At 44.9% G+C, this 14,112-nt stretch overlaps 1 protein-coding gene across 13 annotated transcripts in view; it reads right to left on the bottom strand.

Annotated features, from left to right (window-relative positions):
- EPHA5 (EPH receptor A5) overlaps positions 1-14,112 on the bottom strand; it is a 198,401-nt gene that overhangs the window by 5,047 nt on the left and 179,242 nt on the right. For 11 of the 13 annotated variants that reach the window (XM_087735579.1, XM_087735580.1, XM_087735577.1 and 8 more), the window contains 2 exons: positions 9,446-9,639; positions 6,329-6,484 (listed from right to left, as the gene is read on the bottom strand). In XM_087735579.1, coding sequence (XP_087591705.1) covers positions 6,329-6,484; positions 9,446-9,639 — 350 coding nt within the window. Of the gene's footprint in view, positions 1-2,279; positions 2,476-6,328; positions 6,485-9,445; positions 9,640-14,112 lie in introns of those variants that run through there. The other 2 variants (XM_087735572.1, XM_087735573.1) reach the window with 1 other exon arrangement.

The following is a 14,112-nucleotide window of genomic DNA, read 5'->3' as shown; positions in this document are numbered from 1 at the left end:
CTGGCACTTTTTGAAAATTAAGCTTGCTTTTTTTTTTTCCAGGTATCTAAAGTGCAAGCTGAGCTCTTTTGAAAATCCAGCACCATGTATTTCACAGATGTATCATTTCTGATAATCTTGCATGTTATGCAGAAAAAAATAGCCTGAAACTGTGAGAAAGGCATGTACGTCTTGTCATTTCACACGCAGCTCCATCAGTCTAATAAAAAAAACCCTACTCACTACACAGCTTTTTTTTTTTTCCCTTATAGTATTCCCTTAACTCAATATCCTTGAGGAGCACCTCATTGATTTACAAGAAAGAAAGAAGAAAAAGGAGTTTCTGGTTTCAATCCATTAGCTGCTCACCAGGGGATCCAGTCTATTTTCTTTGAATATCAAATCCTCTCGAATGTGGAGCCACCGGCCAAAAGCGCGGGGACTCCTCAGAGAGGGGAAAAAAACCTACTGTGGGGTCTTTCACCTCTGCAAAGATGAAGCAGAAGCCAACAGCTCCTGAGCCAGGTGCTCACCTAGTATAAAATAAGCAGCTTTATTCAAAAGCCACCTTGTGTGTTGCAAAGCCCGCAACAAAACTTTCCGAAAACCGCCTAGAGAACGCAGGAGCTTTAATTCCCATTTTTCGAGCATGACTTACAGAATGTTGCATGCTCCTGTGCATCCAACGCTGAAGGACTTAAAGCAGCATAAGGCAGAAGCCAATTTTAAACAAAATCGGGTATGCAAACCAGCTGGTTTTGGGACAAAAAAAAAAATCAAGTTCTGTGCCAAAGGGCTGCAAAACAACTGTTCTCAAGCTCCAGTCCAGAGCTGCCTGGCTCACGTTACCGCAGCCAACTGGTAATTTCACTGGGCTCAGCTCAGCAGAGGAGATGCGTGTGGGTATCAACTGGGGCTTTGCAATAGGACTGTGCAATTCCCTGCAAGAAAAGGCACAACTAAGACCCGGGGGCAAACGACACTTGCAATCAGGATCCAGGCTGCACCTTGCCATGCAAGTGACCTGACCCCCGTGTTGGGTTTTGTGTGCACCACTGCGGCCGTGGCATAGGCACTCCCCGAGGTCATGGAGATACGTGCACCCGTGTGCTGTGGGGTGTCTCTGTTTCAAAATACTTGACACCACCCCCAGCAATGAGACAACTTTTATTCTTGTTTCAGGGAGAAGTCTCCCTTTTTCACTTCTCTTTCATTCACATAGGGCTGAAAATGGAAAGGGGCAGGAATTTGAATCACTTGCCAACACAGTACTAAGAGGCCAACCTAAGTTGACCAAAAAGTCAAGGAAATATAGGGGAAAATTGGTGTCGGCTCATCCCAAATAGCCTGTATACAGCTGCACGCATGCTGCTCTCTTACCACAGCTTTGCATGAAAGCCCAGCTGCAATGTGCCAGGGACAACACCGTATCCCCTTCCCTGCAAGATCCTCCATTTGCAAGGGTTGAATTCACGGTCTCCACATTGTAAGAAATATATTTAAAACATTTTATTTACAAACAGAACTACTTATACACCATGGACTAGTTTGTCAAACACAGTGTAGACTAGGACTGGATTGCCACATAAAATACAACCCCCCTCACCAGCCAGTTAGACATGCAAGCAAAAGGGCCAGGTTCCTGAAAGATCTCTGTGGCTGGCAGCCATCAACCTACCACAGATATTTTGTATTTCATCTCCCATCCAGGCCAGATTTCACCACTCTTCTTCATGTGGTGTAACTCTACAATTGCCCATGCAGACTGGGGCTACTCACGGAGTTAGTTAGTTGTCAGTTTGAATGAGGGGAAAGAAGAACAACCTCAAAGACCTTCAGAAGATGCTAAAGAGAGAGGAATCCACTTGCTAGGGACTTTTGCATAAAATGAGGACTTAAAAATTTTTTTTTAAGAGTTCATCTGCTCATATTCATTATTCCTGTCCTACTTGATTATGAGATGAGAATTGGTTTGTTCAGAACCAGATGCAGTATCACAGTCTCAGGACTAAGATTTCAGGTTAAGAATAAGCATCTGGAGCAGGTGAACTCTTAAATGCTCTTCATTCAGTATAACTTTTAATAAATAATTTATTTTATTTTAGAAGAAAAAAATATACAATGCAAAGCAACACAACACATATTATTACAAATATTCAGAGCTCTTCATCTAATAACAAACAACAGGGTGTCCTGAGATTCAATGAGTACAGATCTTTCAAAAGGTGGAAGTATGTAGTCCACATGGTTAGTAATTGGTCCAGTCAAGGGTCAGACTGAAACTCATGTCATGGATCTATCTATTCTTGAGTATTGTCCTGGTAATGTTATTCTTGCAGTGGATTGAAAGAGCTCCAGACACACTCAAAGTCACTAGGTGGTCCACAAGTTTAAAGAGCAGGTCTGGTCCACTGGAAAGGCTGCCTTCAAGTCTGATATCCAGTTGGAAAGAGGGGGTGGAGGGTGAGGCTCCACTTTTCACAAGGTGATTCGTCCCTTTGCAAGAATTAGAGCTAATTGTAGAAATCACTCTTTGTTTGAACACATACATTTTCAGGTCTTTGCTTAAGCAGGCAGAGCTCAGGACTTGGGGCGATATTCACCAGTTTTAGCTTTTTAATCTTTTGCTTTCAGAAATTTGTCACTACTACTACTCTTTTCTGGAACAAATGCATCAAGCTGTCAGTTTGAAAGAAGCAGGGCGGTAACTGGGATTTTGCTTTGCATGCCAGGGGGGGATTTAAAAAAAATGCTGAACATGTACCATCTCAACCAGGTCCTGTAAAGAGGCCACAAGCTGCGTGCCCACAGTCACCAGTCCTGTCAGCGTTATGGCCAACCCCTCCTACAGCACTATTAATTTTTTTTCAGTAGCTTTTAGGAGGTCTTTACATTCATCATTTTTTTTTTCCCTGCCTTTTCTGGCAGTGATTATCCAGTTCTCCTTTCTCCATCTAATTTCCACATCTGTCTCCTATGCAGTTTGAATTTGGGGAAGATCATTTTGGATGGTATTTGAAGGCAACCTCTTAAATTGTAAAGAATGTTTTACTGATGTCATTTGGGGAAAGCAAGCTACTTTCAGATGTTCAGATCATCTTTTCACCCGATCCCCCCAAGTCCCAGCTCTGGAATATACTGAACAGTTGCCTCTATTAAATATGACAAGGAACATTTAACCTGAATTCTCCTTTGCAGAGTACAAAATGTTTTGTTGTTCCCTTTTGTGGGGAGAAAAAATGAAAACTTACAGAAAACCAAAGCCCCAATACATTAACCTTTAAAGAACTTTGCTTGTTCCGGTGTTTATTTTCTGGAGAACCCATGAGAGTCTCAGCTCAGGAGCCACTTCTCTCCCTTACTTTGTTGATTTTAAGGGCAACCTACCAGTTTACATCAGCCTGAGCACGTGGTTCAGGTCTTCAACACGGGACACCTTTCCTCTTAAGCCACTATGATGGTTTCTCCTTTTTTAACAGCTGAGAATCTGGTCATTTTTCTTTTTTCACTATATCTGAGAGGGATGAAAGAAGTCTTGATTTGGATGGCTCGTTGGCTTTTTAATGAACCGTCCACAGTTCCTAAAAACAGACCCGAGTGGGGTCAAGCCTTCTTGCTAAGCCACCACTACAACACAAAGGTGCATGGGCTGAGCTGTTCAAGAACCAAGCCTGACCCATGCAAGCATCTCTGTCCAAGGCAGCTGCGGGGCAGAATTTATTTGCTGGCATGGATAACTAACTAGTTGGAGTTAGTTTCAACCTTTTCTCAGTTTCAACCGAAATGAAAGATGGATTCATGAAATATCATCTCCCAGCTTAAAACAAACAAAAAAAAAACCCAAACAAAACAAAATAAAACAAACAAACAAAAAAACCCAAAAAACCCCAAACAAACAAAAAAAAAACCCAAACCAACAAAAAACAACAAAACCCAGAAGCTCCCCAGGCTCCCAGGCATCAGCTCCTCTGCACTGCTCTGCTGCCGTAAAAGCCTGGAAGAAAGCTGAAGCTGAGCAGTCAGACATTGTCTCCACTGAGGCCAGTAAATGACCAGAGCAGGATGACATCTGTGCTATAAAGAACATACTGGGACCTGGTGGAGGGGGCCTTAGAGGCGGTTTGCAGCTGGTGAGGGTCAGAGCCCCTCTGGCGGCTATAATCTTATTTAAAGACTTTTAAACCAACTTGCCTTTCTGGCTAGACTGTACGCATTGGTTTACTGCCAATCAGAAAAAACATTTTGAAGTACTTTTTGGGTAGCCTGAAAAGATTTTGGGGGATACTTCTGAAATTTCTGGAATACCAAAGAATAAATATAGGGAAGTATTTGAATCTTTAAGTCAAATTAAGGAGATAATTTCACAATCTGAAATGTTGCACTCCAGAAAATGGGAGATTTGTCAGTGGGATGGGATGCTAAGACTGTGTCAGCACAGAGAGATACTAAGACTAATTTACTGTCAAAAATAACCATTAATTTGGGCTTGAACTTAACATTTTCTCTGACCCAAACCAAAGCATTTCACTTCTGAGCATTTCTTTTAGAGCTCTTGAAATTGCATAAAATTCTAAAGAGGAACAAACTGGAAGCTTTTGTGAAACCTAATTTTCTTCTTTGAGATGACTAATTCAGCCAAACAGCAACAAGTCTGTGATATACTTTAGGCTATCTGCATTTTCTACCAGAACTTGCTCTGGTTATAAGACCGAGGTGGCACAGTAGAGGGAAATGCTCCGTTTTCCTTTTCTCTTAAATTACTGCCTCATCCTATCCCTCCTCTTCCCACTCACCCTCTGGCTAGGTCTTTCTGCCGCGTGGACTCTGACCACCATGGGGCTGGACCTCTTCCTTGGTCAATGTTTGTAGATCACCAATCTAAATGGAGCCCCAAAGCCTGGTGTTTCTGGGCACTGCCAGATGAGCAGGTAAGGAACCGTGGAGTCCTCAAAAGCCAAAGCAACATGGCACATCGTTGCAGGACTAGGCTGCGAAACCGCAGGTAAGGGTCTCGGGCACCCAAAAAAGTATCTAGGTAGAAATTCATGCACCCTGACTCCCTAGTCGCTGGAGAGGATTTAATCCCTAGCTCAGGGTTTTCACATGAATGCCTGAAGATAGACTGGATGAGTCCAGGTGTAAGGGAGAAATATTGGTGATATGAGTGGAGCAAATAAAATGTGAGCGAGAGCAAATACGCTCCCGCGCTCCCTCCATGCACGTAATGCAAAATTGAACTCTGTGGAGGTGTTACCAGCCTGCATCATGTGCAAAGGACCTCCTGCCCTGTACGGTGAGCTCCACAGCAAGCCCTGGGCAGACACGTGAAATGCTGCAGTTCTGTGGGGTGTGGGGATTTTTCTTGTTTTATTCCTAATCCTTGGCACCAATTCTGTATGCGCACTGGCAATCTGCATGTGGTTGGAAGAGCCATGACCTTCTCCAAAGCAGCAGGGAGCATAATCCTTCCCATTCTGCCTTAACACCAGCAGTAAACTAAGCTCAAATTAACCCAGCTAGAAAGGCAGGCTTTGGGACGAGGTTGAGGAAGCGTCAGGAGGAAAGTACAGACACAAACACAAGCAAGGCAGGCAATTAAAGGTGGAGCATAACAAATCAGCAGCGCCGAGGCATTTGCAGTCATTTGAGTGCTGTCACCCCAACTGCAGTCATATCCACATGCAAAAACCAAGGGCACATTCAGAAGGAAGAGTCTCGGCCAAGGAGCCTGTCGCCTAGAGCTGTGGGTTTGCTGATGCTCTTCTGTTGGCATTGGCTGTATCTATGCTTATTTCTGTTGAATACTATTTCCTTGCCTTACTGGGCTTGACTGTCCACTTGCTATCTCCAGATAAACCGTGAAACCAGCTAACCCAGTGTAAAGCCAGTATACCTGTCACGGTTTAACCCCAGCTGGCAACTAAGCACCACAGAGCCGCTCACTCACTCCCCCCAGGCAGGAAGGGGGAGAGAATCAGAAGGAATACCTCAGTGGGGACTCCAGCTCTTATACATTTACTGGTAGAGTGGGTTTTTTTATTTGTTGGTAAGCCCAAATAATCAACTGCTATTACGTCGAGAGGACAACCTAGCAATTATTCAAACTGAAGCATTAATTTCTGTGAGTAAAGGAGCCAAAGTACCAGCTGCCAATGTAGTGACCGTAAGTTTTAGTCTTGCCTGCACTTGTTATCATCAATACAAATGCTAAAAGAGAAACTGCTGACTGCAAACAAAGGGTAATGGATTCTCTTTCTGCAGCCTCATCCCTACATATTTTTGAATTGTTTGTCTTCCCCGCCTCTGCAATTCCAACACATGAGGTGAAAATGATCTGGGCACTACTCACTCTAGGGTCACCTGAGCCACAGCATCCATTGAACTGTATCCATTCTCCATGAAGATCTCCGTGTATCGGCCCATTTTGATGGCTTCCAGCCACTCACCCACCGACCTGTAGGCACTGCTCCCGACTGGACTGTGCTCTACCAACAGATTTGATACTCTAAAGACAAACAAAAACAGAGAAGCAAACAGAATCAATATCGAGATGTACCCAAGGTGACTCAGTTGCTCGCATTTTTATATGGTAAAGGTGACTCTTTCGTTGCTTTTTCAGTGATTGCTGCAGCCTAAATTCTCCCAGCAGGCTTGATACACAACGTATCAAACATACCACTTCACCTGTAAGTTCACCCACTTTTGAGTTAGTTCCTGCCATTTCTGGTCCTCACTGCAAGCAGAAAGAGGAGAGGACTAGCGTCCATCCCCATTACCTCTTGCCCACAAGCAGGCTCCTCTTCTACCAGTCATTCCTACTTCAAAGTCTTCGGTTTCACTCCTCCCGCTCTGTCGTCCTCCCCCTCCTTTAAAGCTCATAATTAACTTAAGACAGCCCAGAGCCTGGAAGCCGAAAGCCAAATTACATTTCCCAGCAGCGGCCATCAATGGCAGGCTGCTGTTAACACTTCAGGGGCGGCTCCCGCAGAGTCAGGTGGGGATTTCTGATGCGGGCAGCATCCAGCGTGCCCTGCAGAGAGCAGCAATGCTCCAACCACGCTCCAGCCCTGAAACCAGAGGTAGACCCCTGCTCCTGTACCCTTGCTCAAGACCTCACCGCAGCAATTGCTACGTGCTCGGTTATGCCACGCACGGGAAAAGCAATTCAGGCAAATAATAACCCTTCACCGCGGCAGAAACACCGATGCAGTACCTGGCACAAGTGACCCATGCCACGTACAGGTCCACCACCCTACTAATGATGTGCAGAGAGCAGAGGGGGCTTCTCCAAGGTCAGCCAGGAAAGAAACTAGATTTGTCCCCTGCTTTGTACACCAGGACATACAGCTTAACATAAGCCTTGCATAAAGATTATTACCCACAGGTAAAAAAAAACGTTTTCTGGGTCAGCCTCTGATGGCAAGAATTACACTTAAAAGACTTTCAACTGGAAGGAGAGCTGGGATATTATATTATTATAGCACTTCAGGAATCTTCATATATTTTATGAGCACATTAGTATTATTTGTTTATTTAATAGCAATGCTGAAGGGTCCAATAAAATGTGAATACTTGCACTACCCAGAACATAATGGCTTCCCATAACATTTTATACACATGAGGAATTCAAAACTCCTAAGTAATCATAACGAGAAGTGGATTTTCATCACTAATGTCAGGAGGTACCTACTGATATGCACACGCTGTAATGTAGAAAGTGACTTCCTCCCTTATTTGCATTAATGAGAATTTCCATAAAGAATACATTACATATATAAAAAAATCCTTTACAGCTGCTGTATGTTGAAATTATGATTCATTCTGAATTACTACGGTCTGGGCATGGCTATCTATGGTTATAGAAACACAGTCCCAAAGCCTGGCTGTTCAGGTGCTCCATCCACATCGAAAATACCCACAGCAGCTCTGAAAAGGAGAGGTTTGGAATTGCATGGACCTGTTCATGGAATAAAACATCAGCAAAGTGCTTAGCAGCTCAAGGAAATGGTTTGCTCCCCATTTTCCTCTTTTTTGGCATAACAATTTGGTATAAAAGAGCGCATGAACCACCGCATAACAAGCCTGGAAAACGACTGTTCTGAACTGAAAATAAAAGAGAAACATCACATATTTTATGCTATCAGAAACCTTTTCCTGCAAGTTTGCTGTGACTGACATTACATCTAATTGCTAATAAGAGTAATTTCTTCTTCAGATGCTAAATGATGTATGTAAAATAGCCCGAGGACTGAGATCTATCTTGTATTTAAAAATTAACAGAGATTTCATGTTTCTTCTCTTCCAGTGCATGAGATGCCATGTGCAGGGACATACCAGCACGGGGATGTGAGGTCCGGCTGCAACAGGCGAGATGGGCCACATGCAGGTGTGCAAGACTCACTTGGAAAGTGAGGAGACAGACGGGTCTAAGCTCACAACACTACATCTACTTTGGTCCACACCACCAGTCTAACCTCATCTTACATCCGTCTCATTCCTGTCCAAGCAAAATGACGTGTCTTTTTTTTCCTCCTCTGAGAATAAGCTTTTCTGAAGGGCCTCTTCCAGTGTTAATCAGGGAAACGCCACTGCCATCAGCGAAGCAGCAATGATTTATATTCATCACTCCTTCATGACCTTGCAAGGGACCTAGTGATTAGCAACACAGATGGCTCAGAAGTAATTCTTGTGTGCTTACAGTGAAAAAAGAAAAAGCCCCCCAAGACTTCAGTATGGTGGAAACCCCAATACTAAAACTCACTAAAAAATATGAATCTCTTTTTCCCCAAGTGTGGCTTTATTTCTTGACCATATTTACCTTACTTGTAGCCATGTAGCTATTCAGATTCAAGCTTAATTGCACACCAGCTGCTCTATTCACTTAATGTGGTTTTAGCAAATGGTTTGTGTACAGCTTTTTGGGAACCACAGAGATCCTCTCGCGATTACCAAGACTGTCAGAACTGGCGGTGGCAGCTAGCACACCTGGGAATAGTTGTGGGAGGATGCATTTGGACATCCACGAGGTTTGCACACCCTAAGAGTTTCCTCAAGAGACACTCTTCATTTGTATTACCAAGATAAAGTCAACAGGCAGATAATTTGAGCGGCATTTACTATCTACTTCATGCACTCAAGTCTTGCTCTCTTTAACCTTGGGGTAGAGCACAGGCAGCTTTATCATAGACCTATAAATACTGCTGAAACTCCCATTTCTGAAAGACAGGCCATAGTAATTTTCTTTGTGGCAGCAGCACTGCATTTATAGAGTGACTGAATTGCTCACCTGCCTGCCAATTTCAACAGAAAAAGATGATTTGGGAAAACTCCCCTGGACATAATGAAGCTGGAGGAACATCCACCCATGGATGCACACAGGCTAAATAATAAATGGTAATTCAACCCCAGGGGTGGGTATTCAGACAAGAATCTCGGTCTGAAAAATGGCGCTGGCCCGAGTTTGTACCTGCTCGATGCATTAACCAATGTCTTCAAGCTGCTTGGGTTACGGATGAGCTTGTCCAACATGCTGACAATTTCGTCAAACTTGGGCCTGCTGTTGCGGTCTTTCTGCCAGCAGTCGAGCATTAGCTGGTAGAGAGCAGCAGGGCAGTCCATGGGACTTGGCAGACGATAGCCTTCCTCCACGGCTTTAATCACCTACGGGAGACAAAACACAAGGCTGATGGGTTGCTTTTCTTCCTCTTGCCTTTTTCCCAAATGCAAATTGACTTAAACAGAGAACTTTGGGATCAGCAATATGCTCATGGAAAATCCCACCACCCCCCAACTCTGCACACAAGAGGCAAACCCAGTAAACCCCACTATCTTTCATACTTTCTATGGGATGGGTTGAATAACTTAATTTTTGGTCACTGTAAAATGAATCGAGAAAGTCAAGGCACTGCTGCAACCAGGGGGCCAGATTGCCAGGTTGCACTTGTTCAAATCTCAGCTGAGGTCTGTAGGTTATATACCAGGAAACTCCCGGAGCCTACCCTAAGTCCACGAAAAGCAGCCTACAGGGCTTTCTGGCATCTTCTTGGAGTGCAGTGATTTTGTTTATTCAGATGTTGGCTTCTTTTTAAATGAAAAGGCATGTGCTAGACCACAAATTTGTATTACAGTAATAAAAGTCTGACTGTATTTCAAAAGAGACTTTGAATGCTAATTGATGGATGGATTCAAGGCAGAGGCAGAACAACCATCTCATATATCATTCAATACTGTCTGGGTCTAGTCGCTTCTTAGTGTGGCCACATTTCTGCCAGGAATTTAAAATGTCAGCCCAAGAGTATGTAAATTAAAACCAGGGGAGGGTTGTTGCACTGATTTCAAATACAAACCATCTATGGTTCTATATCTCAAACAACTGGTATGCACATGTGCTGCCTGCCCGCTTGAAAGGCAGAAATGAATAAATGAGGGCAGAATTGAAGAAAGCAACTTGTTTTCCCCAGTTTGGGGCAGATTTACAGCAGGGCGCCAAGCCCAGCAGTACCCATTTTGAGCCATTACAATTTTCAGGAGAACACAGCTCACGTTTCAAGCCACAAGGGTCTGCAACCGCACCAATAAAGTCCTAGCGGCCCATCTTCACACCCTCTACTCCCAAGGCTCCTTGACCAAAAGGAGCTGGAAGCAGCTATTTGCTATGTGGAAAACCACAGCGCTTCACTGTTGGATTCCAAGGACTGCCTCAGATGCTGCTCATTCTAGGCACCGTCTCACGATTTGAAAACATCCCGTGTTTAAAAAGAAGGCTCTGTGGTTAGCATGGAAGTTGTTTTCTTGACCTTTAGTCCCTGTACAAGCAGTAGAAGAAGAGCCACGTCAGGCTGGCATTGCATTTCAGAAGGCTCCGAAATTCAGGACCGCATGGATAGCTTTCAAATTGTCCTCCACCACAGGGCTTTTTGCCAAGTGAAAGAATCCCAGGAATGAGCCAGGCTGACTGGGCAGCAGTAGCGGGGACCTCAAACTCCCTAAGGACGTACGTAGTAGAGAAGACATTAGGCGAGGCTTTGTAATCTTCTCCAAGGGTAGCGAGTACGTCTGAAGATCTGGCCCACAAGACCTGCAGTCCTTTTGCACCCATCTAAGATTTCATCTGTCGGTGGAGCAGTTGCACCACCATCCACCCAACCTGCACGTGCAAAGCAATCTCTTCTATGGCCTGGCTTTTGCTAGCAGCGCCAAAAACCAGCCCCACCACACTATGCTATCTGCACTGTCTGTTCTTCATATCATGCTTTTCGGCTGGTCCCTGATACCAAATTTGCAGCTGCCCTACATAAAAAAGCCTCAGTGCGGCACAGCCACGAGAAGGTTATTTGCTGTGTCCGTGTCTGTATTTATAACAATAACGGATCATCCTCCAGCTGTAGCAGAAAGAAAATAGTAGCAAGACAGGGAGCAGACCATCTGGCACCAGCTCAGAATATCTGAACTACATCTGCAACGGGGTTATGCATGTTTGATATTCCTGGCAGTAACATCACAATCAATAGCGTTAACTCAATTTACAGGATGTCGTTTGTTCTGGCGATACGATGTAAATGGTATCAAAATACTGTGAGGAGCTAGGATGCTGAAACACACTCTTGCATCTGAAGGTGCCTTGGGGTTCTGGCAATAAGAGGAGCAAAAGAATGAAACAACAAAGACTGAGTCACTTGTAGCCATCACAATACTTAGAAAATAAGAAAATGGCACATTCGCTGTTCCATTCATTGGTGCATACTGCTTTGTAAGACTTGAAAAGCTAAAATTTGCACCTCTAAGGAGGCATTTTTGTCCCTGTCCCTCTTCTGGATAAGCACTACTCACTTATGGATTGGGGTGACTGAACTGGATGTTTGGGAGCGGACGATTTGCGATAGTCTATTCCAGTAAACCAAAGCAACACTTTTAGCTCTGTGTTTTCACAAAACCACCAGTCTGAAGACTAAAAAGCAACCATTGTGATCATTTAGCTTAGCAACCTGTGTAACACAGGCCACAAAATTCCTCTCAACAATTCCTGCATCAAAGCCTTATCTTGTGGTAGAATCAAAACATATTTTTCGAAGGCCATCCAGAAACCAGCATGACTTTAAAACGTGGTTTTTAGCCTTTGCAGTTACAAGACTGCCTGCCCTACGGCACTGCACCTCCTTTAAAGCAATCCAGCTGTAACATGGTGAGAATCTTTTTGCTCATCACCAACTGCGCTTGCAAACTATGTGCTTTAATTACAAGCCATGCAACAAGAAACTCTTGTGCAATGCAGTCTGAAATTCATGTGAGCAGAGCCCCCTAGTCCTCTGCACGAGGCGTATCTAACACCACTGATTCTTCTGCCAACACAAGCAGGGGAGGAAAGAAGAAGAGGAGGCCTTCAGAAAATGAAGGAGGAAGGCATAAATTGCATGAGAAACATGCCACAGCACTGAATTAAGTTTCCTAGGCTACCACCATCCAGGCAGAGAGGTAACCCAAGCAAAGCCTGAGCAGGAACTGATGCTCACAAACATCTCATCACTGCTCTGTTATCTGCTGCTAATGAAACCAGTCCCTCATCTGCTTCTTCTCAGGCAAGTGTGAAACTCACTCTGTGCCCCACAGTGCACAGAGGCATTTGGGCTTTTCAGAACAGTTCTGCAAAGCACGCATGTTCATAGCGTCACGATCCAGACAAGGGACTCCCCTGGCCACGGGGCATTATTTCACTGGCACCAGTCTGAATCTTAGCCTGACATTTACTGAACAACATCTGTGCTATGCCAGTGCATCAGCATTAAGGATAGTTATAGTGCTTAGTGTGACCAAAAAAGCTTGGCTCTCAATTGCTGCATTCTCTGCACAGTCTATGGAAGAAAGTCGCTGTATTTGATTGAGATAAATCCCTGAGTAGATACATGCTGCTCTACCAAACTCCCTGCAAACTTGACAGCCACAGCAGTGCAGAAGCAGTGGGGCATTCATGCCAAACAACGCACTCATCTCCCTGGCAAGAAGCACAGTGTGACCGTCTCAAAGGTACTGCTGGACTCGAAGCAAGATGAGACAGCAGCTCAGCGTGACAGGTAGTAACATCCACTGATGGCAAAGGCCCGCAGACAAAACACAGGAGAAACGGAAGGCTCAGCCAGAGCCTCTGCTGCCAGCGAAACAGCAGAAAGTCATGGGGACAGGGATGCTGCTCAGAAAAGAAAAAAAGATGAAACATCAGGTGTTGTGACCAGAGGAAACCCATGGCAGAGCAAGGACCTGCTTGCTTTGCCCAGCCGGCAGCAGCATCTCCGCAGGCGGCAGTGCTGCAGAGATGAAGTGGGAGGGATGAGGAACGACTCCGTTTGCCACACACAGAATGGTGCATTTTCCCCTCCATCACAGAGCTGCTTTGGGGTCCCCGTGTGCCTCATGGTGACCCCGACCTCATGCACTAGCTGGCATCCTCAGAGACCTCCACACATCATGGTTCTCAGAGGTGTGAAGAGGAAAGAGAGGCCTAGAAAATCTGGCAACCACAGGCTTCATTTTTTTTAGGCTTAGACAAGGACAGATGTTTATGGTGAGCTCAGGGTAGGAGGTAGCCCTGCAGTAGGATCAAGAGATCCTTATATAGGCTGGGATCAGAGCTGCAGTCAGGAGGGGTACAGTGTCCCCAGGCATCTCCCTGCTTGGAGATGCTTCAGAGGGTGGCCTTGAGGTCAGAGGCTCAAGGGGGCACTGGGGCCCAGGAGCAAGGGGACACAACTCAAAGGGTGCTGTACAAACGAACCATGAGAGCTTGTGTTAGCACAGACTTACAAGATGTTCACAACAGGAGCAAAACTATGCTCTTGAGATCAGCAATGCAAGGGCAACCGAGGTGCTGCTCTCTGGACTGCTGTCACTAGATCAAATCACCCAGCTTTTGTGCAGGGAAACAAAGCCCTTACCATGACTCTCTTGAGTTTCTGCTTTACATGGCAGCAGGGGTTTGAACACATAATTGAAATGCTGCCAGTTTATCAGCATCTATCCCCTGGCAGACCTTTGTCATTAAGCAGAGGAGGGACAGGCTCCAGCTCTAACAGCATTAGTGAAGCTCCAATGGTCTGCTAGGGGAAGCAGGCTTGCCTCTGCGCAGGCACATTTGCTTCTGCG

Source organism: Nipponia nippon, unplaced genomic scaffold, assembly GCF_047370975.1.
Source record: "Nipponia nippon isolate SJK-2023a ecotype South Korea unplaced genomic scaffold, ASM4737097v1 scaffold_6, whole genome shotgun sequence".
NCBI classification, from domain to species: domain Eukaryota; kingdom Metazoa; phylum Chordata; class Aves; order Pelecaniformes; family Threskiornithidae; genus Nipponia; species Nipponia nippon.
This window is presented reverse-complemented; position numbering and strand designations above follow the sequence as displayed.